A 26,328-nucleotide genomic window follows, 5' to 3' on the forward strand; every position below is an offset into this window, starting at 1 on the left:
AATGTTTTTGTGACTTCTCTATTTATTTAAGTGTATTGATTGTACGGGGTGCCAGCAGTTACTCTTTCAAAACTACAATCAGAACAGTTAATTACATAGCAAAACCCAGGACTTCAAACAGGAATTGCCATATAAGAACGGAATAAAAAGATTGGTAGCCGGAACAGATCATTCCACAAAAATAAATTGTAGTTGGGACGGAAGAGTGTTTTGTTGCCAGCTTGGATAACCAGAAACTGCACAATGCTGACAATTATACCATTGAGGTGATGTTGTCATGTGATGACCATAAATGTGCAACCTGCCTAGTGGCCGCCTGGCAAATGAAACAATACCAATTACAAAATAGCAGTGCCCACATAAAATGTAATTCATTTAAATGCCTATTAAAACATACCTCAAGGTCCCATCACAATAAATGATTTTTACAGTTATTATCAGTTGCAAGCTTCATTCAGTCAGAAGTAGTGTGCTCCTGTGAATTCCAATCATGCAGTATGACATTCTGACTCAATCGGTCCAACCGTATTCTCTCCAACCAGTACCATTACACCACTACAGAATAAAGAGAGAGGGGTAAGTACTGCAGAACTTTGTATACCTGGAAAGGATATGTACAATACTAGCTGTATACCAACATCTAGATCATAATGCAATCTCCAGTTGGATGCAGATAAGTAGGACCTTGGTTATCTAACGCTTTATATGTAAGAAGAAAGATTATTCTAGCCATCTTAGCTGGAAGCCAGTGAACAGATTTGTGAACAGAAGTTATGTGGTTGTATTTTCTAGTTCTAGTCATTTTTGCAGCTTAATTTTGAATTCTCTGAAAGCTGCCTATGGAAAAGTTTGAACATCATGTGAATAGTGCATTTGCATTGCAAAGTAGAAATAAGTATATTAATTTTTCAGTATTCTTTATGTTCAGAAAAAGTTTTCGTTTTCCAATATTTTAATGCTGGAAAAAGCAGGTTTTGGAATGTGGTGTACATTTTAATACAAAGTGGTGTCAAAGAGAATGCCTAAGTTTGTGTGCTGATTTAAATAAAACTAGTGTTTCATTGCAAAGTGAAGCTAGATTGACTCGAAATAGAAATGTGTGCTGATATCCCACCCAATAGCTGTTCCTCTTTGTGATTGATGAAGAGCAGTGAGATCATAAATACTGTGCAGTTGTTAGTGTTTTTGGTTCAATTTCTACTAGTTTCAGTGTGTGGTTTTCTTTAAATACTTTTTTCCTTCTACATCTTTTAAAATATTAGATTTATTGGTAATTCTAAATTGGCTTAGTGTCGGAGCATGTGCCTGAGTCTGCACTATAATGGTCTGTTTTACTTACTAGGATTCGTTCCTGGCTTATGTTTTTTACTGGGGAACGTAAACTAAATTAGTAGTTTACATAAACAAAAATACACTTTCCTATGTATTCCATTTAATCTTTATTATCTTGGAACTGAAAAGAAATCTGCTGACATGTTTGGAGTATTCCTCTACAGTTTTTGTGACACTTTCTTCATTGATTGAATTAGAGCAAATGTAAAGTTTACAGAGATATTTCATGGTGTTAGGCTTAAATTATAAAACTTGGGAAATAATGGCAAAATGCAATTAGATTTAAAAGAGAACAAGGTTACTCTCTATGTGAGGACAATTTTAATATACAAGATACAAGAAGTTTAATGTCATATACACAGTAAAAACGCATGTTAATGTAATGAATGTAATGAAATTCCTACTTTGCTTGCTCACCTTCATATACAAAGACAGAAAGACAAAAGAAGTATAAAAACAAATCGCAATTACAGTTATAAGATTACAAAATAAGGTGCACATCGCCTGATGACATACCGCAGCAGTCGGTACCATTTATGAGGCTATGAGTTGTGGTTTGGATTGACTAACTTTTAGCATTGTTGAGGAATCTGATTGCTTGTGGGGAAAAAAAAAACTATGCGTCAGTCTTGTGGTGCATGATTTCACACTCCTGTAGCGCCTTCCTGAAGGAAGCAGCGTGAAAAGCATGTGTTGAGAATGAGTATTGTCTTTAATTCTGTTACGCACCCTCCCGTGACCCTACTAGTATAGATGTCCTGTAGGGAGGAGAAGGTTGCTCCAGAGATGTGCTGTGTAGTTTTAATGACACGCTGGAGTGCCGCCTTTTCCTGCAAGGAGCAGTTACCGTGCCATACAATAACAGAGCAGGTGATAACACTCTCTATTGTACCCCTGTAGAAACTGGTGCAAATTTTGGTTGGCAACTCATTAACTGAGCACACAAAAGACTGTTCTTTCTGAGGACGTTGTTGTGTATTGTAAGACCAAGTCAGGTCCTTGCTGATGTGAGGGTCCAAGGAGTTTGAAGATTTTTATAGAAAAAATCAACAATCTAGCGTATATTTCTAGTAAGTGCAATCATTAGACCTAACATAATATAGCAAATAGTGAGATGGGACATATTCTTCATATACATACACTATGCAACTAGGTATAGCCAGCACAGTTAACCTGTGCCAAGAAAGTACTTTATAACAAGGAGAATAGTTTAACGTTCAATAGCTTAATGTTTAATGTTGCAATGAGAGCTTTTAAATTCATGATAGAAAAGGAGAGGACTTAAGCATAGATTTGAATATTGGCATCAAAGTTATTTTAGTCTTTTCTAGAGAACATCTAGGCAGTAAATTCCACAAACCTGAATAATACATTTGAATAAAAAAACTCTTCGTTTGTGTGGTTTGTTCCTTTTGCTCATAGTCATTTTGGTGTAGCAGCATTTGAAATCCAAATATGCTAAACAGTACTGTAAAGTGATCTTTGCATATCTATGTTCTCCCAGGTAGTTCAAGATTGAAAAACCGTGCTCACGCTTCATAGCGGCATCCACCTCCATGTCTGCTCCAACGAGCCGGAAATCTTTGACTGGATCACGCAGGTAATAGACAGTCTATTAAAAAAAAAAAAAGTTTAAATGATATTTCCTGTTTGTGTATTTTTGCTTGGATTTCTTCTTGTATGTGGTGGTTCAGTGTTTAGCACTATTTCTTCAGTTTCAGAAGAGCATGCTTAGTTCCCAGTTGTAGCTAGTGCTGCCAAGTGTGCTCATTGCAAAGTACACTTACTGTACATGCATCAGGTCAATTTAATTTTGAAAGTAAATTTCACGTTTCAAGTTACGTACATAATACAATGAAATTATTACTTAAGTGTCTCGCATAGACTAGTTACAGTCCTACAATACCAGCATCAGACAATTAACAAACTGTTGTACATTGAAAATAACATCAGGCAAAGTATACAAGAGTATGAATCGGCATGTCCACAGAGTTGTTAGTATGAGTAATTGTTGAGTAGCCTTAAACATAATAAGTTTTAATTGTGTATTTTAATTTTCATTCAGTTTAGAGGTGTGTGTGTGTGTGTGTGTGTGTGTGGACTTGACGGATCTACCGCTCGCATATGGGGAAGCGATTGTTACATAGGCATAATAGAACTATTTTACAGTACAGTGAGTAATTAGCCATAGTTAAAAAATAGTAAAACGTAATAAATTGAAAGAAAATTATGATTCATGTTGCGTTAGAGGTGTTTGTTCTATTTGGTTTTGAAATGAACATGTAAATACTTTTTAAACTTTGTTTTAACTGAATTTTTACAGTAAAAGTATATTTTTTGAATGAACTTTTCATCAATAGCGCAGTGAATTTTGATCCCATGTTTGGACTTACATCATGATAATGCAACGTATAACTTCCCGTGAGTGAATATTGTTTCTTTCTCTAATAAATAAACCAACTTTTTCTAATGTTTGTCCCTGTGATTTGTTAATTGTCAATGCAAAAGCTATTGTAACGGGAAACTGTAAACGTTTAATTACAAGTGGCATATCAAAATCTCCTTTGGTGTCTAATGTTATTTGTGGAAGATGTACTACATGACCTTTCTTTTTGTTTGTTAAAATTTTGCATGTCATTGCCGTGTAACCGAATGACAATTTTCGTGTTGATTCGTTTGACTTCATTGTTTCTCGGTGCTAGGATTGCCCGTGTACTCATTTCTTCTGTTGATAACCCTTCGGGATGAAATTCTTCAATAAGATTTGGACGTAATAAGTCTTCTTTTATTGGGAACCTAAAGTGAGGAAAACATAAAAATTTATAAGAGTGGAGAGCACAGGAACTGTGTCTGATAAAGGCAATCGCACAAAGAAGAGTTGAGGACTGTGGGCGTGGTTGAAAATGGTTGAGAGAAGGGTGGGACTTGAAAAAAAAAATCCCTTGGCAATAGTCTTGTCTATACATATATACATATATACACATATATAGTGACAGACGGCTGGGGCCCTTCTTCTTCTGGCCATAATTATGGAAGGACAGGGGAAGCAGATGTACATGGGGCTCTGCCTCCCGCAGGTCAGTAGATGGCAATGGGGCCATTGCCAAAAGATTTACTGTGTCTCCCAGCACAGTCTCAAAGGAGTGGAGGACATTCCAGGAGACAGGAAGTTACTCTAGGAGAGCTGGACAGAGTCGTAAAAATTCCTTAACCCATCAGCAGGACCGGTATCTGTTCTTTTTGAGCAAGGAGGAACAGGATGAGCACTACCAAAGCCCTGCAAAATGACCTCCAGTAGGCCACTGGTGTGAATGTCTCTGAGCAGACAATCAGAAACTGACTTCATGAGGGTGTCCTGAGATCCCAACATCCTCTAGTGGGCCCTGTGTTCACTGCCCAGTACCGTGGAGCTCGATTTGGCATTTGCCATAGAATACTAGAATAAGCATGTTAGTCTTGTGTGTTCTTGATGAGTAGCTTATGAACATTTGATACATTTGCAACTTTTTAAAGAGTTTTATTGTTTGTTTGTTACTGTGTGCCATATAGCAAACGTTCTGGTAAGAAACAAGTAATCCATAATTAAAAAGGTAATTCACATTTATAATTACACCTCAAGAATTGTGAATGTGAAGAAAAAAAACATAAATATAGTAAGTTTATCTTTTAACAGCAAAAAAGCTGTAGTGGAATTAATGATTTAAAACCTATGTGCTTGTATGTTTTCTTTTAAGCAGTGTTTAATTGCCAATATCAATTAATTGACTTGTGTGAGAATATATATTTAGTTTTATTTATTTTTTGTAGTTACAGAAATGGTGAGAACTCTTTTTTTTTTTTTTTTTTTAAGAAAAAGCCTGGTTTCAGATAGGTACATTACAGAAAAAATATTTGACAGTTTGTAATTGAGAAGCACTTTTATTTTCCTTTTAGCCATATGTATTATGGATACATACTTTTGTATATATTTTATTGAAGTATATATTTTAAGGAAATGAGTACATTATGACCCAATGCTTCTACAGTTCTAGAATATGCTTTTGCTTCCCACCTTGTAAAAGATTATGTGCGTTCAGAAAAATGGATGACTGGATGGATTTTTGTGTACACATATGTATGAGATGACGGCAATAGCTAATTGAAGCAAATGCTAAATCTCTGAATTACAATGTGCGTTTCATTTGTTTATCAATGTCATCTTTTAGATGAACTTGGCTTTAGTGACATAACCTGAACCTGGGCTAAGTAAAAAAAACTTACTTCAAAAATGTAACCTCAGTGCCTAAACAGTCTTCACAGATTAAAGACCATAAAGAATCTTTTTTTTTTTTTTTGGTGTTTTAAGAAGACCACACCTAAACATAGACAAAGACAAAGTGCCAGTCCACCACAAGCACATGCCGGATCCACATTAGAACCAAATCTAGATGAGAACAGACCGTTCAGCCCGGTAAAGCTCATCGGTCTTGAATGCTTAATTCTTCCAAAATAATTTAGGGACCTTTTAGTTTTGAAGGTCCCTAAAGTTCTACTGTCTACAACACTACTTGGCAACTTATTCCATGTGTTTTTTAGTTCTCTGTGTGGACAAAAACTTTCTATTGTTTGTGAAAAATGTACCCTTAAGTTTCCAACTGTACAGTATCTACTTGTTCTTACTGAACTAATTTTAAAGTCTCGATCTACTGTACTAATTCCCTTCATAACTTTAAACACTTCAGTCAGGTCTCCTCTTAATCTCCTTTTGCTTAAACTGAAAAGGCTCAGCACTTTTAATCATTCCTAATAACTCGTTCCCTGTTGCTCTGAAATCTGCCTTGTCACTACGGACACTTAGTGGTAACCAGGAACCATAGTTTTTAACAGTACATTTTATATAGTAATCAAGTTTGATACAAAAGCAATACATAGCTCTGCATACAGCTGTGTTCTCCCCAGAAATTTTTTCCAGCTGGGTGGCAGGAAAATGTAGCCGGGTGGGGCAGGACGGGGAAATTTGGTTGTGGGGAAAATTTTAATTGTGCACTATTTTTATTTGTTAATTATTATTAATTATTTTCCAATGCTCAATATGACTACTTTTTTTAAGGTTTGACACTTAGGCCAGAATATTTTTATTAAATTGAAGAAGTATCAAATTCAAATTCAGAATCCGGCAACCCTAAAAAAGTTTAAATAACAATTGTTATGTCAGGAAGAAGTGAAAACAATGAAAAAAAGTATGGGAAACCTAATAAAGAAAACATTTTACAATATTTTTCAAAGCCAACTTGCATATGCAGAAGGTGTCTTCAGTTAAATATTTATTCTTCTTCCTAAAGGCCCAGTTGTCTGTAGCTTTCTCATAGTCTAAATCCCCAGGATCTGGGCCCTCCAAGGAGATCAGCATGAGATTATTTAGCGTGCTTTGATTCGTGCGATTTCTCAAACATGTCTTGATCCTTTTAAGGGCAGAAAACCCCCTTTCACATTCAGCTATGTTCACTGGGATCACTAGCCCAATATGAGCTAGTTTGGTTACATTTGGAAACGACTGTGAGCTCTGATGTCATTTTTAGTAAAAGTCTTTGTATGATTGAGTTCTGATCATTTTTGACATAACTGTCCATTCTTACCCGCTACTTTCAAATTTTAATATTGGAGAGCTACCACTTTGGAGTAATGATCGAAAAGAATTTCAGCAGACTCACTTGAATCGTGAGTTTCTGCATTGTCAAACAATGATGAAGGCTTTGAAAATATTTCCCAGGAGTGTCTTTCAACTCCATGATGGACAATTTTGAGGGGAGCAAAATTGGCTCAATTTCGGTCTTGCCTTTGCCCAGCCTTAGTTTGGACAACAAAAGTAATTCGTCTGAAAGTATCATCAGAGAGGAAACAAAATTGTACGTTTTAATACATCTGCTTAATCCTTCAGCTGTGATGTCATTTTGTTCAGTGGCCTCTCTTTCCAGCGTAGCTATGACACTCCTCATACACTGTCGTAATGACTGTACTGCAAAGTCATGAGACAGCCATCTAGTGTCACTGGCCATTTTCAGCTCAATCTGGGGAGTGTTCAGAATATTTTGAATTTCCGTTAAACCAGCCATCCTAACTGAAGAGTTTTGGAAGTAATGGAACAGCTGCCTTAAGATGTCGTTCAGCCTTGTTAAATAAGGTACAGCAGCTGCTGCTTGGGCACTTGCAAGGGCAATCGGTGGTTTACACAGTGGCAATTGACCAAGAGTCCAGATATTTTATCTTTAAGCAGTTTTGCCACACCTTTCTGTTTCCCAATCATAACAGCCACTCCATTTGACCCTAGTCCAACTAGATTAGCAGTTTTCAATCCTAGAGTGTCCATTGTCTCACTCAGTGTGTTGGTTGTAGTCTCCGCTTTGCCATCAATCATATTGCAGGTTGATACAAAATTAATTCTGACCTCTTTAGTGACGTGGCAAACATATTTAATGTAAATAATTGTTTTACAACTGAGACGTCTGTGGTTTCATCACACAGAATACTGAAATTTTCAGCATGTATATTTTTTAGTATGTTATACTTTATTTCTGATGCTGACATCCAGCAGTTCTTATTATTCTTTCAGAGATGTAATGTGCATTTTTACCAATATTGAGATGTTGTAAAAAGAAACAAGCTATTTCTTTACAGTGTTCCAACAGCTTTTCAAACAACGCTGTATGGATCTTAAAGCTCCCACAAAGGCATCACTCTGTTAGTTATTTAACACAGATACAGATCTTTCAATTTGACCGATTCCAGTTTGCTCTAGTACACACTTTCCTAAAAGGTCAGCAGAAGACTCAATGTGCGTTTTTTCTTTTTTCATGGTCTAGCAAGATTTTTTTTTCGAATTCTTGTGCATGGCACATTTACCCAAAGTAACCCCTCCTTTTGTGTTTTTGAAAATTTCATGCACAATGAGCACCACATAACATTTTCTTTGACCATTAGCCAATCAAAAACTTTAAACCATTGTTTGTTTATGCCGGATAAGCAGTGCTTAGATTTATCAATTGGCAGAGTGTGTGCTGAAGCGATTTCCCCTGATGGCCCAGCTTCTGCAATGTCCTTGTCTGAAATTGCCACATCAGGAGTTGACGCCGCACCTTCATTAGTTTGTGGCGTCTCTTTTCTGAAATAACTGAGCAGTGTTGTTTCCTGAACAGTTTTTTTTTACTCATATTGGTAAAATGTTTGGAAAAAATTTAAAAGTACCTATGAATAAGACTTTTGAGTGGGAAAGTGAGAGCCTGTTGGATATCCAATGTACACTTGCACTAACTGCAGGGCAAGATATGAACAAAAAAAGGAATGTCAGATGGGCCACTTTAACAAAACACTCAGCAATTCAGTGTGACAAAACTTTTGCTCAGGACACAGTGTGTGCTGCAAGGGTTTCTACACACTTTTTTTGCAATATGGATGTAGGTCCAAATATGAGCAAATATAATAACGGCAGATGAGGTCACTTTAACAAAACCCTCCGTGTGAGCAAATATAAAAATGGTAGAGGGAGTGACTTTAACAGGAAGCACAGTGAGTGCTACAAGTATTTGTGCACACAGAGCACACCTAATGCTTAAACAACTGTGTGTATGTGTGTGTGTGTGTGTGTGTGTGTATATGTATATGTATGTATATAATATATATATGTGTGTGTGTGTGTGTGTGTGTGTGTGTGTGTGTGTGTGTGTGTACACACACCAGTAACGGCATACTGCACGATAATGTGCAGTGAATACACTTGACTTGAGCATTCCTAGTTTTCATCCTCTGTCTCTGTTTAGCATTCGTTTGTTCTGAGGTCGATGCACTTGCTGTTTCCTGAGTAGCTCTTCTTTTCTCCACCCTAGCGGCCCGCTGCTTCTCTTCTTTTCGCATTAAAACTGATTAAGTTAGTTTTTGTGTTGCAATTAGTATGTTTTCTTTAATTCTTCACTTAAACTGGCACTTAATTCTTCAATCTGCCTCAAGAATGATTAGCGAAGGTGATAGGGAATCAGAACGGCGCCCATACGCATATACAGTATATATTGGTTTGCTACATACTGAAAAAGAACACATACTGCACTGACACTGAGAACGGAGAGATCACTTCCTGATGCCCTTTTTCTGATATCTGACAGGTTGTTCCACTAGTCCTTTTTTTTTTAAATCAGTCCTCTTCTCACCTGCCCACCTCAGCATCCTTTTTGCTTGTGAACTGCCGCTCCATCCCCACTATTAGCATGTGCAGCCCCCTCTCGCCCATACTCCTTGCTGCTGTATTAAGCTGCTATGCCCCCACTATTACCATTCGAAAGCCCACCTCCCCATACGCTGCTTGTAAACTCCACTGCACCTCGTCCCCACTATTAGCTTGTTCAGCATTGAGTGATTGGCAATACTGTATCTCACTCCGCGCCTCTCCCACTTGTGATTCTGCTTCTAAAGTATTGGCCCACCAGCCCGCTCGTCCCTTGCCATCTCTGTAGATCATTAATCTGCCTGTGCAATGTCATGCAAGATGACAGCTGGGCGCTCAACCAAATTAGCTGGGCGGAGCGCCCGGCTAAAAGACGCTAGGGAGAACACTGTACAGCCTTGTGTTGCTTGAAAGTTTATACTTTACTTTTTTCAGTCTGTCATGGTGAAAAAGGAGCTGAGCCGTAAGACAAAGCTCTCAATTTACCAGTCGATCTACTTTCCTACCCTCGCCTATGGTCATGAGCTATGGGTAGTGACCGAAAGAACAAGATCACGAATACAAGCGGCTGAAATGAGTTTCCTCCGCAGGGTGTCTGGACTTTCCCTTAAAGATAGGGTGAGAAACTCAGTTATCTGGGAGAGGCTCAGAGTAGAGCCGCTGCTCCTCCGCATCGAGAGGAGTCAGATGAGGTGGCTCGGGCATCTGATCAGGATGCCTCCTGGACGCCTCCCTGGTGAGGTGTTCCGGGCACGTCCAACTGGGAGAAGACCCAGGACACTATGTCTCCCGGCTGGCCTGGGAACGCCTTGGGATTCTCCTGTAAGAGCTGGAACAAGTGGCCAGGGAGAGGGAAGTCTGGGCCTCTCTGTTCAAGCTGCTGCCCCCGCAACCCGACCTCGGATAAGTGGAAGAGGATGGATGGATGGATGGATAGACATAAATTTCAGAATCTGCAAAGAAAACTGTTACTTGTGTTGCATAATTCACATATCTGTTATCCAGTTGCTTGCTCAAAATGTGCAAAAAATTACTTTTTTGCTAAAATTTTGTAAAATAGAATTATCAGCTTGTACGTTTTACAGGGAAGCCTATGGTCTCGTAACTTTTTGAATTGAAGATGGAAGGATCCTGACCAATGAATAATGGGGAGGGAGGGAATAGGTATTTTTTGGTCAAGAGTCCTGTCTTCAATTCCTCTCCATTCTGCATTAAAACGGGAGATTAAAATATTTTGACAGCTGCCACTACAAGGTACAAAATAATTTTTGGATGAAATATTCCTTTAAAAAAAACTTATCCATACAAAGTAATTTTATTTTTAGTAAGGATATACAAATGTAAAAAACTTTATTAAGCAGATTGATAGGTTATACACATTGCCGCAGTCTCATCATACTTCCAATAAATATTCATTTTAAACCATACCCTTTGTCATTATTGATTTCAAAATTCTAATAGTCCTGGAAATAAGAGACCCTTTAGTTACTCAGCTCAAGTATTGAGGATTTAAACTTTGACATAATTGCAACATTTGAAACCTTGAAATGAGACGATGGCCACTGCCTTGACAGAACAGAGTTGACCTTCTTGCTAATTTATGTGATTTAGTGACCTTTTGCAGGGAAGCCTGGTCAGTAACACTGTGCAAAATTACTGTAAAATAAGCTACAGAAAAACATTTTCTCTTTAGTGAAAAAATGATAGATGGGCTTTCGTTTTATTGGTTATACCATTTTAAAACTCTGCTCTGGCTTACATATGTATCAAATCTTATTTGCTTTATTAACCTATTGACTGTAGTGCTTTTTTATTTATTTATTTATTTATTTTATTTTTTTTGTTTTGCACTAATTTAAGTTTTTTTTCCTAGGTTTTATTTTTGCATGGAAACTAAGTTTGATTATATATATATATATATATATATATATATATATATATATATATATATATATATATATATATACACACACACTGTGTGCACAATTATTAGGCAAGTGAGTATTTTGACCATATCATCATTTTTAATGCGTATATTCCAACTCCAAGCTGTATTAACTTGAATGCTTATTGGATTTAAGCACGTCAGGTGATGTGTATTTGTGTAATGAGGGAGGGTGTGGCCTAAGGAGATCAACACCCTATATCAAGGTGTGCAGAATTATTAGGCAGCTAGTTTTCCTCGGGCAAAATGGGCCAAAAAGAGATTTAACTGACTCTGAAAAGTCAAAAATTGCAAAAAGTCTTTCAGAGGGATGCAGCACTTTTAGAATTGCTAAGATATTGGTGTGTGATCACAGAACCATCAAACATTTTGTTGCAAATAGTCAACAGGGTCGCAAGAAACGTGTTGAGAACAAAAGATGCAAATTAGCTGCCAAAGATTTGAGAAGAATCAAACGTGAAGCTACCAGGAACCCATTATCCTCCAGTACTTTCATATTCCAGAGCTGCAACCTACCTGGAGTGCCCAGAAGTACAAGGTGTTCAGTGCTCAAAGACATGGCCAAGGTAAGGAGGGCTGAAACCCAACCACCACTGAACAAGAAACATAAGTTGAAACGTCAAAACTGGGCCAAGAAATATCTGAAGACAGATTTTTTCAAAGGTTTTATGGACCGATGAGATGAGAGTGACTCTTGATGGACCAGATGGATGGACCTGTGGATCAGTAATGGGCACAGAGCTCCACTCCAACGTGGAGGTGGGGTACTGGTATGAGCTGGTATTTTTAAAGATGAGCTAGTTGGACCTTTTGCATTGAAGATGAACTCAAAATCAACTCCCAAACCTACTGCCAGTTTTTCAAGACACTTTCTTCAAACAGTGATACAGGAAAAGACCATGATTTTTATGCAGGCCAATGCTCCATCACTTGCATCGAAGTTCTCCACTGCGTGGCCAGCCAGTAAAGGCCTTAAAGATGAAGGAATAATGACATGGCCCCTTCCTCATCTGACCTAAACCCTATCGAGAACTTGTGGGCACTTCTTAAACGCTAGATTTACGGGGGAGAAAAACAATACACCTCTCTGAAGAGTGTCTGGGAGGCTGTAGTCACTGCTCCACAAAAAGCTGATCGTCAACAGATCAAGAAACTGACAGACTCCATGAATGGAAAGGCTTATGACTGTTATTGGAAAGAAGGGTGGCTATATTGGTCATTGATTGATTGATTTATTTTTTTTGAAATGTCAGATGTTTATTTGTAAATTTTGAGGTGTTTGTTTATTATTCTCACTATAACAGATGAAAATAAACAAGTGAGATGGGAAAATTTTCATTTTTCCTTTAGTTGCATAATAAATCTGCACACTAATAGTTGCCTAAAAATTGTGCACACATATGTATTCCCCTGATGATGTTCACACTCACATTTCCGTTGTGAAACATTCAGGTTTCAGGTTTATTAACATTTTGGATTGACTGATAGCACTGTGTTTGTTCCATATTAAAATTAATCCTCAAAAATACAACTTGCCTAATAATTGTGCACACAGTGTATGTATATATATATATATATAATAGTGGCAGTAGGGGGCGCTAGTGCTCCCTTGAACCCTCAGGTACCACACCAGACCAAGACTCTTCATTTTCCTTTTTCAGAGTGCACCAAGCACCTTCCACACTAGTTAATAGTTCACCAGTTAATTTTGTGGTTTTTTTTAAATCAAACTGTCCAAGTAACCAACATTTCAAATAAAATGGGTGTCATGGAAAGAATTTTACTACATGCTACCAATGCTGTACATCACATGTGTTAAAACCCGGTAGCTCACTATCAGTTTGTACATCATGAGATGTTTGACCTGTACACTATTAATCCCAAGGGGAAATTCACAAATTCATAAAGTATCTATCTATCTATGAGTCATTGCATATGCTACATTACAGGTACTATTTATTGCATCTGCCTCTGTACAGGAGATACTAACTCTGCTTCTAGAACTACCTTAAATGCACCTTGACTCTTTTTTAATTTTTTTTTTATTTTATGTTTTAATATTTCCAAGAGTTATTGCTGTTATCTTGAATTCTTACTTGATTGATTCATTTATATACCGAGCTTGTGAGCAGTATTCTGTATTGGAAAAGAAGCCATATTTTGATATTGGAACATTCAGTATTTAATGGGTAATGTCCCTGTAGAGAGGGTGTAGTTGAGGTCTAGTGCATGGATTATAATGGCAGAAAACGGGATGGATATAATTTAATACAATAAATCTGACTGAAGGGGAAGAGATTCCTTTGTTTCAAGTCTTGTTAAAGAGAGAGCCTATCCTTTACCTTTTCTTTTTCTCCTCAGATTCAACCCCCTGAAGGCACTGCAGCCGAAACGCCGTTTGCAGCAAATGTTGTCTTCCCCTTCAGCGTGAGAATTTATTGTGTTTTTTTTTTTCCCCACACACACTATTCATTTTCATTACAACAGTTGTATATATTTATGCTTTTTGTGCAGTACAAATAATATCAGTTTTGATTACTTTGATCTTAAATGTAACTTGGCATACCAAAATTATATTTATTTTACCAGAGTCATTATTGAGTAACAGTAACAGAATTAAGAGTGGTGATTTTGTGGAGTATAGTGAAAAGTTTTTTTTTTGTTTGTTTGTTTTTTTTTGTTTCCAGTTTTTGCATGATTATGCTTGGTAGAAGATGCCTGGTCTGGAAAAGATATTGGAAAATGGTTGGAATGTATTATTTAAACAAGGAATATCTGTGCCCCCACTTTGAATAAATGTTAATGTTCACTAGTTACTTGGATGAAAGAGCATCTTGTAGCTTACTCATCCTAAAGAGCAAACTCTGACTTGTGTACCTGGCATTTGACAACTGTATAGTTGGGAGTCTTATTAGCCTTTTCGATTCTTGGAGCTCAAGGTACTTTAAATTCAACAAGATGTTTATTTGAACCAGTAATGATGATTGATTGCTTGTACTGAAATAAATGCTCAGAAGAATAAATCAAAGTCCTGTAGAGGTTGAGCTTATCCCAAGCAAAATTGTGCACAAATGTACAAATATAAGTATTTCTCTTTTAAAATTAGTAGAATCATTTAGACTCCTGTTCCTAAAAAAAATACTTTGCTCCCTGGTGTATGATTCTACTAAAACGGTCCCTGTTTCAAACAATTAGCTTAAAATTCAATAAGAATTTGAAAACTTTTGCAAATATACGTAAGAGTAGGTGGCTGAGATCATATGCATTCTGCATAGGATAAACTGACCACCCATTTGCTTCAAGACGTTTGAGAAGGAACACTGAAACATAATGTGGCTTATTTAAAAATAGACATTTACCTGTGCACTGTGTTAACTTGTGGTCTTTATGCTAGGAAATGGCAATAAAGAGGGAGAAAAATACTTGAAGCGTAACTTCTTTAATTTATTGACAATATGCTCCTTTCCTGGAAAAAGCTGCAAATTTTGACTTTCAAAGTACTGTAAAATCACTGCAAAAAAAAAAAATAATAATATGAAGTGTGGGAATCGCCTTTCTTTCATTATAAGATATTAACTAGTTGTCATGGTTTATTAAGTACTCCACTGCTCATGTTTTAAAATATTCTGAATCCTACCACTCTAAGTCAGGGCTGTGGAGAGCACATACTTTCCCAGTAGCTTTGAGCACAAGTCAGAAGCCGGCACTAGATGCGATACCAGTCCATCACCTGGACCACACCTGTACAGAAAGTAACAAGCTAAACTACAGCCCAGAAGGGGAATGTTTCATCTTTTATTATGGAAGAGCTCCAAAATTAGTCAGTTGTGACCTTATGTACTGTGTCCAAGATCACCGTGTGTCTTTCTATGAAAGCTGCAGTTTCATTAACTCTGTAAAATCTCAGCAGGCCACTGGTAAATTTTTAAATCTGCAAAAAAATAACTTTGAGTATCAAACACTTCACAAAGCCAGTTGTTACATGATAAGATCTGATTTGATGTAGAAGGTCTGGTGGTTCTTAACGTATTCAGATGCTGCTTATTGTATACAGTAGAAGAGGGTATGTTCTATGCTAGATATGCTGTGTATGAAATGTTGTAGAAGTGTAATATAGCCAGCGTTCAATTACAGCTTTGCTTCATAAAAAAATAAGGAAGTTGAGATCTACATATGAGGTGCACTCTTCTTTACCTTCACTCTGTTTCACTCAAGGATTCTTGAAACTTGCCCAACCTGGGTGAGAGAGTGAGAGTACAGGAGCTGTGCATCTTGTTTCCTATGGCACTGTGCTCTGCAGTGAATATGAGAATTACAGTACAAGGATCTTTTGTTTTTTTGTGTGAGATGACAACTCAATGAGAAATGCAGAAAAGAATTGCTGCCTGCCCAGAATCCTGTTTTTATAGTGAAAATATATATCTTTTTCTTTTCCTCTAGTAAGAACCGTTTCAAGTTTACAAGATGTATGGAAGATTTAGACTTTTTTTTTTCAAGAAAGCTAAATTATACTTTTGGTAAATAAGAATATTGTGCATTAGAAACAAAATATAGAAACAGAAGGTTTTGATCATAGCTGTAAAAACTGTATTGAGAGTATCAACAAAGGTAAAAATCTAATTTTCATTTGACAAACTTTGTAATATACTGTGTGTGTTATGGTGCTTCTTTTGGGGGACGTCATTGTTTACTGCTCTCTAAAGAGACAGCCCTTATATTATTGCAGAATCAGTGATTCTGTTCAGAAGTCCTCCCATGTTTCTGAGCTTACCACAGAGCATTACTCTAGTAACCCTGCTGCTGTTTGACAGATTATACTCGCAGTCAAAAACTACACAATGATTAATTATAAAACTATGACAAACGTTCATAACTGTAATTTTATTTATTTTTTCTTATTTGATAAGTAAATGTGTTTATCTGGGTGGTCCAGATATAATTATGCAATTTTCATCACGCAATAACTTATTACATTTATTACATAGAAAATCACCCAAAAAATCGCAGACCATTGAGAAGTGTGCGAACTGATGACATGAAGAATCGTCCCAGCATAAATCAAAGTCATCCAGACGATCTGGATCTGCATAATTAGATCTGGACCACCCTGTATTTATAATCATTCAAATACTGTATGCAGACATTAAATTTGCAAAAATGAAATGGGTTGACTGTGTTTTTTTTTTCTGTACAGGAATACATTCTAAACTGCATTATTATTGCCTTTAGTAAATTACCAGATGTTACCATGTCAGTATTCCGATGGCTTTATTGCTCAGAGTAAAATGTTTAGTGCTCAGAAGTGTGCTCTTAGTCTATAATCACTTAGCTTTGCATGGTCATCTGAAAAATGTCAATGAATATTTTATAAATATTAATGGTGTTTTAGTTGTTTTCCTGGTGTTCTTAATGCTGCTTTAGTTTCATGATTACAGAGTTCAAAATTAGCTAGACCAGTCTGAGATTTTGTCAATTATCAGAGTTGTATGAATTTTAACTTTTGACTGGAATTATATTTCAACAATAGTATAATGTCAAGGTGCTTTACAGTAGGAAACAAGTGGGGGGAAAAAATATCAGTATATTACATAATAATTTAAACAGGGTGGAAATTGCACTACTAAAGAGGCCACAATGCTTTTGGAAAGTCTTTGTACAGGCAAAGACTGCAAACACCTAAAGGTATGTGCAACCATTGCAGTGTTCTCCCTAGTGTCTTGCCAGGCTAATTTAGTTGAGCATCCGGCTGTCATCTCGCATGACATTGTGAGATGACAGCCGCAGATCTGCAGGCACAGGCAGATCTAATGATCTGCAGAGATGGCAAGGGACGGGCAGGTGGGCAAATACTGCTAAAGCTAATAGCGGGTGTCGAGGCGGAGCAGAGTTCACAAGCAAGGAGTATGGGGAAATGGCGTTTTGAGAGCGTGCTGTACATGGTAATAACGGGAGCGGAGCGGCAGTTCACAAGCAAAGAGGATGTGGAGGTGGGTGGGCAAGAGGAGGGCTGATAAAAAGTCTGGTGAAACTAGCCTGTCAGATATCAGAAAAAAGGCGTCAGGAAGTGATATCTCTGTTCTCAGCGTCAGCGCAGTCTGTATAGTGCAGCTGAGCATACATCAGCTCTCTTCTTGTAAAGTACATAGCAAACCAATATATACACATACAGTTGTTTAAGCATTACGTGTGTTCTATGTGCAAAAATCCTTGTAGCACTCACTGTGATTCCTGTTTAAAGTGACCCCATCTGCCGTTCTTATATTTGCTCATATTTGGACCTGCGTCCATATTGCAAAAAGTGTGCAGAAACCCTTGCAGCACACACTGTGTCCTGAGCAAAAGTTTTGTCACTGAATTGCTGAGGGTTTTGTACGGAAGCATATTAGGGCCACGGTGAAGAAAAAAAACAATATGTCGAGAATAAAGTCAAGATGTTGACTTTATTCTTGACATTTCCACATTAATCTTCACGCTTATGACGAGAATAAAGTCGTCATGTTGCTACATAACTTATGACAGGGGTTAGAGAAAATCTAGTAAATTAAACATTCATTTTAAGATGAAAAATAGTTTACGATGTTCTACTTCAATGACGAACTACAAGAATAAAGTCAACATGTCGAATTTAATCTTGAGATAAACTGCGAGAATAAAGTAGAAATGTTGAGAATAAAGCGGAAATGTTGAGAATGCATACCTGCCGTAGTGAAAGTGTGAATTGAATATCCAACAGGCTCTCCCTTTCCCACTCAAAAGTTTTATTCATAGGTACTTTAAATTTTTTACAAACGTTTTACCAATATGAGCAAAAGAAGTGTTCAGAAAACAACACTGTTCAGTTATTTCAGAAAAGAGATGTCACAAACTAATGAAGGTGCAGTGTCAACTTCTCATGTGGCAATTTCAGACAAAGACATTGCAGAGGCTGGTCCATCAGGGGTCTCTTCTGCCAATCAATAAATCTAAGCACCGCTTATCCAGGCATAAACAAACAATGGTTTAAAGATTTGGATTGGCTAATGGTTAAAGAAAATGTTATGTGGTGCTCATTGTGTATGAAATACTCAAACACACGTCCCCCCAAGGAGGTGTTACTTTGGGTAAACGTGCCATACACAAGAATTCGAAAAGAAAGCTTGGTGGACCATGAAAAAAGTAAAACACACATTGAGTCTCCTGCTGACCTATTAGGAAAGTATGTAAAAGAACAAACTGGAATCGGTTAAATTGAAAGATCTGTATCTGTGTTAAATAACTTACAGACTTAATTTTTAACAAAAAATGAGTTGCCACATACAACTTGTTTGAAAAGCTGTTGGAACACTGTAAAGAAATAGTTTGTTCCTTTTTACAACATCTTAATGTTGGTAACAATGCACATTACACCTCTGAAAGAATAATGCATAAGCTGCTGGATGTCTTTTAGTATCAGAAATAAAATCTAACATACTGAAAAATATACACACAGAAAAGTTTTTCAGTATTCTGTGTGATGAAACCACAGATATCTCAGATGTACAGTAGAATAATTAATTATTTACATTAAATATGTTTGCCACATCACTAAAGAGGTCAGAATTAGTTTTGTATCAACCCGCAATATGATTGATGGCAAAGCGGAGACTATAACTAACACACTGAGTGAGACTATGGACACTCTAGGCTTGAAAACTGCTAATCTGGTTGGGTCAAATGGAGTGGCTGTTATGTTTGGGAAACAGAAAGATGTGGCAAAAATGCTTAGAGATAAAACATCTGGACTTTTGGTCAACTGCCACTGTTTAAAACCACCGATTGGCCCTTGCAAGTGCCCAAGCAGCAGCTGCTGTACCTTATTTAACAAAACTGAACATCTTAAGGTAGCTGTTCTGTTTCTTCCAAAACTCTTCATTTAGGATGGCTGGTTTAACGGAAATTCAAAATATTCTGAACATTCCCCAGATTAAGCTGAAGTTGATCAGTGACACTAGATGGCTGTCTGATGACTTTGCAGTACAGTCACTACGACAGTGTACGAGTGATCTCCTTGGATGGCTCAGATCCTGGGAACTTTGATTATGGGAAAGCTTCAGACAACTGGGCCTCTAGGAAGAAAAGATGAATAAATATTTAACTGAAGGACACCTTCTGCATATGCAAGTTGGCTTTGAAGAATATTTTTACATTTTTCTTCATTAGGTTCCCTTGAAAAAAATTATATGTTTTTATTTTTCTTCCCGACAGCAACAATACTTGTGCCTCTTGGTTTATGTCATAAAAATTATTTAAAATTTTTCTTAAAAAATATTCTTTCACAAGTGTCAAACCTTAGAAAAGGAAGGCATATTGTGCTTTGGATAATAGTTAATAATAATTAACTAATAAAAATAGTGCACATTTAATTTTCCACACCACCAAATTTCCCCGTCTCGCCCCACCCAGCTACTGTTTCTTGACACCCGGCTGGAAAAAATTTCTGGGGAGAACACTGCATTGCTTTTGACTTCATCCCTGAAGAGATACTCTGGTAGAGGTCACCAGTGACACAATTTTCCATATAATTCCAGCTTCCACAAAGTTTCATTCAGCTACTTTGCACTTTCAGGTAGCCCTGATTCTACAGTATATGGTTCTGATCCTACTTCTATATAATATTTATGTAATTTTTTTAACTGTTCTTTTTGCAAACTGTTAACAGCTCAACCTTTGTAGGTAGCAGCAATGCTGGTTTACTAGTGATAAACATTTCCTTTTTTCTTTAGCTCATCTGGGTAAATAACTTGTCTTTCGCTGTTTTCAAATATGTCAGGGTTTTTGGAGTTAAATCCTACTTGGGGAGATAGTTGTGATGGGCAACAAGTGTAAAAGCAGTCTCTATTTATTAGGCTTTTTTGACACCGAGCACAAGAAAAAATCTGTTCAATGTTAAAGTGAAAACAAATCTTTGCAAGTTGTTTTAAATGTATTACAGTTTAAGGCAAAGACTATTTCCTAAGTATTCACCTCCTTTACTATGATTTTACACTTAAATCATCACTAATGCAGCCAGTTAGCTTTAGAAGTCACATAATAGTTAAATGAGCAGTCAAGGAGTAAAGAATAAAGTAACTCTCAAAACTGTGTCAAGGTTATAAAAGAATACACACAATTTTAAAAGCCACTGAATAACTGTAACACAGTTTCATCAGTCATTAAAAATGGAAATGACATGACACCGGTATAGATCTGTCAGCATGCCATCTTCAAAATCTGAAAATGCAGGGGCAATAGTGAGGGTGGCCACCAAGAGACCTATTACATCTCTGAAGGAGATCTTCAGTGGCCGAGATGTGTGAGGCTGCAGACAACAACTGTTTCCTGGACACTTCACCACTTGCTGCTTTGCTTTATGGGACAGTACCAAAGAGAAAAACACTTTTTATCTCGTATGACATTTCAGCTCGAAATTGCCAAAAAGGCATAAGGAAGAATTTGAAATCCAGTGTAAAAGGACTTTGTGGTCTAAAAGTATAATTTACATTTTTGATACTTGTAGTAGCCCTCTCGCGGACTTTCCTTTCACAATACATGAAGACCTTGAATGTTGTAAACTTCATGTCACTTTTTATTCATTTATTTTAGAGCTCATGAAAATTTGTGCACACTCTACATATAAGAGAGTGAAATTAAACTTTTACACTGTTTCTTTGTTATTAATAAGAGTGCCTTCCTTTTAATTTTACCACAAAGGTGTACTGAACATCCAATTCTAAAGATAACAAAAGAACTAAAAATGCAGTGGAGAAATCGGATCTTTTTATCTAACGTAGCCTATGTATCTTAAGTATAATATTGTTTAATTTCTTAATATATTTCTACATGTGGAACATTTACACTGGTAGCACAGAGTGTGGTTTTGTAGTTCATAAATGAAATGTCTAACCACTGCATAGATATTGTGTATGTGCCACAGATCAAAATGCCAAGGATTCAAATGGTCCTCATACTTTGCAAATCATGCATTCTACTAGTATTTTTACTCCCAGACCAATTCATTTTAAATCTCTTTTCCAACAAGGTTTATGAAAGCAAGCAGAATATCATTTCAGATGTTTTGAAAATAAATACTTTAACTATCTGCTAATCCCTTCATTAGACTAAAACAAGCCTCTTGTCTTTTAGACCATATAATTACAGGTATATCTTAAACAATTTCTCTATATTAATTTTGATCATCAAAATTCCGATTTGTATTATAGAATTTGTGTAATATTCAGTTTTAAGAAAAACTAATTACAGAAGTAAATCTTAGCATAGATGAACAGTTTTATGATGCCATGTATTTCAGGATAATGTCTGATACCTGTAGTGTGGAGTTTTATGAACAGTAGCTACTATAGGTTCTAATAAAGGATTTTACTTGTGGTGTGCACTGTCTCTACATGTGGTTCTTGTCTATGATGTGGTTTTAGTAGCTTTTCTGTTACTTTCCCCACTTTATAGGGAGATGTGCAACTCTTTCTGGCACTCCTTTTGGAGCTGGACATTCTCAGCTAGCTCTATGGAGAGTTGGTTCCAAAAGAGTGGGTGAGCTTCCTGCTCCAAAGAGAATGAGAGAAAAGTGTATGCACCTAGTTTTTAAAGACAGTTGTAACCATTGTTGGCTGAATTATAGTCCCCTCAATTTGCACTTAACATTATCTGCTTAGAAGTGCATTTTGTCCACCAGAGTGAAAAGGGTGCAGCTTACCGTTACAAGCTGAAAATTTTATTATAAATGTAAGTGTTCTTGTCTGTAGGAATCTTTTCAAACATGTCAACTCCTGAATCGGTTAATTTTTGTTATCAGATGAAGCTTACAATGCAAGATTAAAGAATCTTGGAAGAGCTGAAGCTTAACCATTCATTTTAGTGTTTACTGTGGAATGCAAGTAGGAGTAGTGTACTTGGCTCTTGGTGTCCCTTTTTAAATTTACTCTCTTATTGGACCTTGTGTGCTCCTGAACGTCTAGCTAAAGAGAACAGTGCCTACTTTGGCTGGCCATTGTCCTATACATGCAATAAAGAAACGCCCAAGCACACTCGGGACCATGTTGTTGCGTAAAAAATAGTTGATAGGAGAGCCAATACATGCTTATTTTATCTTTTGTGTATAAGTTACTAGGTGAAGTAACTGACTGACAAGCACATTAGTATAGCATTTAAGTGTGAAAGTTTCATATTGCGACAACCCTAATACAAAACAACACATAATACAGTATATGTGTATGTATAAAATTTGCAAAACTAACTCATTAATAATGACCTTTCATCATATTTCAATGTATGTTATGTTTAATACAGAGGGAAAAATCATTATTGCATAGAGTCTGATGTATGCGTATGTTTGTATATGAGGGTCCCTCTGGAATGTTTAAGCCGTACAACTTGAATGTACATGGAATATTCTCTGGTGTGGATACATGATGTGTGTAGCTAAATGTAGTGGCAGATCCACATTTTAGACAGTGGTGTTTTATGTTTATATCATGGTGGTTTTAGTTCCTTGCTAAATCATACCAAGACCAACAATGGCAAGAAATTGCTAGTTTGTACTTGTCCAATAATCAAAAAAAAGTAAAAATTTCAATCTTTTTTTTTTTTGTTGACCTGTTAAGACTCCTGCAAACTTTTTCTTCAACCTTCATATTTACAAGAATTTTCTTATCTCTCTTTCTCATTATCTTTCTATTGTCTTTCATTATTTCTTTTGGTTAGTTCACATGAACAAAAGCCTCAACATATAATTGTTGAATTTTGCAGTTAAAACACAGGGTTGGGGGTAATGCTTTTTTTTTTCTTACCCATTACTGTCTTTCACAAATACAGTGGAACCTCGGTGAACCAAAGCAATTTTCCCCCATAGGATTGTATGTAAATACAGTTAATCCGTTCCAGACAATACAAAGTGTATTTAAATATTTTTAAGCGCAAATATAGTTAATCATACCATAGAATGCACATCGTAATAGTAAATGTAAAAACATTGAATAACACTGAGAAAACCTTGAACAGAGAAAACTAACATTGCAGGAGTTCACGCTAATAGCATAACAACCCGATCGCTGTAAACACTTTCTTTTTAAAATGAGTTTTAAGCACAGGGGGAAAAAAAAGGAACATTAGAACAAATCCGAACTTTATTTAAAAACCATCCACAAGCAACCAAAAAAAGTAACATTGCAGGGGTTCACGCTAATAGCCTTACAACCCGATCGCTTTTTTTAAAAAATGAGTTTTAAGCACAGGGAAAAAAGGAACATTTGAAAAATCTGTAATTTTAATAAACCACCAAGAAAAGTAACATTGCAACAAATCACACTACGAACCACTCGCTGTAAACACTTTTTTTTTTTTTTTTTGAGTTTTAAGCACAAGGGGAAAAAAAATGAACATTTGAAAAAAGAGAAAAGTAACATTGCCACAATTCATGCTACAAACCGAAAAATGAACATTTGAAAAATCCGTAATACAAAAACTAAACATAAACCACCAAGAAAACTAACCTTGCATGAGTCGAGTTCTGGCTTGAAGTGAAGAGGAACTGGGTGGAGAGGAGGTTACAGTTTTGAGGAAGAGTCTGGCTCTGTGATGGAGGGATGTTTTCCTTCAGGTGTTTTCTCTGTTGTGATTTCTTGGGTTTCTGTTTTTTTCTTAGCAGTTTAGCTGGTGTATCAGACTTGGAGGGTGTGTCGGTGCATTGTCCATTAGAAGAAGACATTTTTTAGGCAGGTTATTCTCTTCGAGATATTGCTTCACGGCGGGTGAGAAAGCCTTGTGCAGCCATTCCAAAAACAAGGTCTTTGTGACCCAACCCTTCGTGTTTGCCCTACACATCACGGGTAGTCTGGCATTGTTTACATTGTGCTGCTTGAAAGCATGAGGGTTCACAAATTGGCAAACGAGTAGCGGCTTGATTTTTACGTCGCCATTAGCGTTCGCACACAGTAAAACGGTTAACCTGTCCTTCGTTGGTTTATGGCCGGGCATAGTCTTCTCTTCCTGGGTAATGTAGGTTCTCTTCGGCATCCTCTTGCAGAACAATCCAGTCTCGTCGCAGTTGAAGACTTGTTGCGGGATGTAGCCTTCGTCCTCCACTAATTTTGTGAAATTTTTCACGAATTCTTTTGCAGCTTCAGCGCTGGTACTAGCAGTCTCTCCATGCCTTACCACACTGTAAATGCCACTTCTCTTGCGAAACTTTTCAAACCATCCTCTGGCTTTAAATACCTCACTTTCGCCACTCGTAGAAGGATAGTTTTGCAGCAAATCGCCATGAATTTTCCTGGCTTTCTCGCATAACATCGCCTCGCTTATGCTATCCCCTGCAAGTTGCTTCTCGTTCAGCCACACTAGCAACAGTTTTTCCACCTCTTCCAGCACTTGAGGCCTCTGCCTGGTTAGCACTGTAACTCCTTTTGCAACATCAACTGCTTTAATAGATTCTTTTTGCTTTTCTTATTTTTATATTAATAATATTATATATTCTTTTTTCTTATTTTTGCTTTAGAATAGTCAAAATCTACGATTTTGACTTCTTGTACTCGGCGGCAATATCAGTAACACGAACGCCACGCTTATACTTTTCAATAATTTCTTTACTTCGATTTCAATTTTCTTCAAAACTTTCTTCTCGCCACTCTTCACTTGCTTAGAAGCCATGGTTAACTGCAAAAGCACACGAAATACTGTAGAGCACAAAGAGTTCACAGGTAAAGCACGCACGTCTGACTGAGAACAATGAACAGGGAGAGGCTGAACACGTGCTTAAATACAGTAATCAGTGTGTACGAAGCGGAAGGGAAATGGAATAGAGCACAAAGTGTTCACAGCGAAAGCACGCACACACGTGCAAGCATGCACGTCTGACCGAGAACAATGCAACACGTGCGGAAATCATTAGCGCACACAAACCGAAAGGGAAACTGGCTTATTCGTATACCGAGTGTGTGGTCGTGAATCGAGGCAAAAGTTTGGCAAACTTTTTGGTCGTAAACCGATTTGTACGTGTACCGAGACGTTTGTGAACCGAGGTTCCACTGTACTTTTGTAGCGTATGTCGCAAATGTCCATTTAACTAAACAGATGTTACCCCATCCTAATGATTTTTGTGTGCCTTATCAGGTTGAGTGATTCTACTTAGTCTAGCTTACTTATATTCGTTCTGATCTGGGCTCATGTTTTTTCCCCCCCTTTTGAATTAAATCCAGGCGACCATCTCCTCCTGTCAGTGCTGGGACATCTCTCCGTGAACCCTTCTGCACATCCTCCTTAAGTAGCAGCAGTAATTCTGGCTCTTGTAAAGGTAGTGATGGAAGTCCAACCCCCAGGTAAAATAAAACGCTAATATTGATCTTGGTTCTAAGTAATTAATTTTTAATCTTATATGATAAAATTCCTCCAGATAGTATGTTTAGAAAAATTTGTAACTAGTAAACAGTGACTTGGACTTCACCCGTGAACCAGTTGACATTGTATCTTGTTTCAAATTTCACTTGGTACGTACGCAGTACTTTCTATGTTAAAAATTTTATTAAGGAACAGTCAGAGTAAATATAAACTTATGTGGTTAATGCTTATCATTGCATTTGCATTAATTATAACTTGGTAGTGATTTGGTCAGACTATTGTACATGGCAATATTTATTTTAGGAATATCCATCATTCTTTTCTCACCGTTTTTCCTGGTGACAGTGGTAATAGCCAGCAGCTTATCTGGTTTGACCGGGGCCTCCCTATCCCCAACTAAAAGACAGTTGCTTCCAGTACAGCAGAGAACAAAAATCCATTCAGCATATCTTGAATGTGCTTCTTGATCTTCTCCCAATAGCATGTGGTTTGTACACCTTCCGAGAGGGGAACA

The 26,328-nt window shown here is 37.0% G+C and overlaps 1 protein-coding gene across 8 annotated transcripts in view; it reads left to right on the forward strand.

Annotated features, from left to right (window-relative positions):
- The window catches only part of snphb (syntaphilin b), a 60,033-nt gene that overhangs the window by 20,628 nt on the left and 13,077 nt on the right, over positions 1-26,328 (forward strand). For 5 of the 8 annotated variants that reach the window (XM_039767852.1, XM_039767854.1, XM_039767853.1 and 2 more), the window contains 3 exons: positions 2,837-2,932; positions 13,830-13,895; positions 25,676-25,795. In XM_039767852.1, the coding sequence (XP_039623786.1) occupies positions 2,889-2,932; positions 13,830-13,895; positions 25,676-25,795 (230 nt within the window). In that variant the 5' untranslated portion in view covers positions 2,837-2,888. The remainder of the gene's footprint in view (positions 1-2,836; positions 2,933-13,829; positions 13,896-25,675; positions 25,796-26,328) is intronic. The other 3 variants (XM_039767858.1, XM_039767857.1, XM_039767859.1) reach the window with 3 other exon arrangements.

The sequence above is a fragment of the Polypterus senegalus genome, chromosome 10, assembly GCF_016835505.1.
Source record: "Polypterus senegalus isolate Bchr_013 chromosome 10, ASM1683550v1, whole genome shotgun sequence".
NCBI classification, from domain to species: domain Eukaryota; kingdom Metazoa; phylum Chordata; class Cladistia; order Polypteriformes; family Polypteridae; genus Polypterus; species Polypterus senegalus.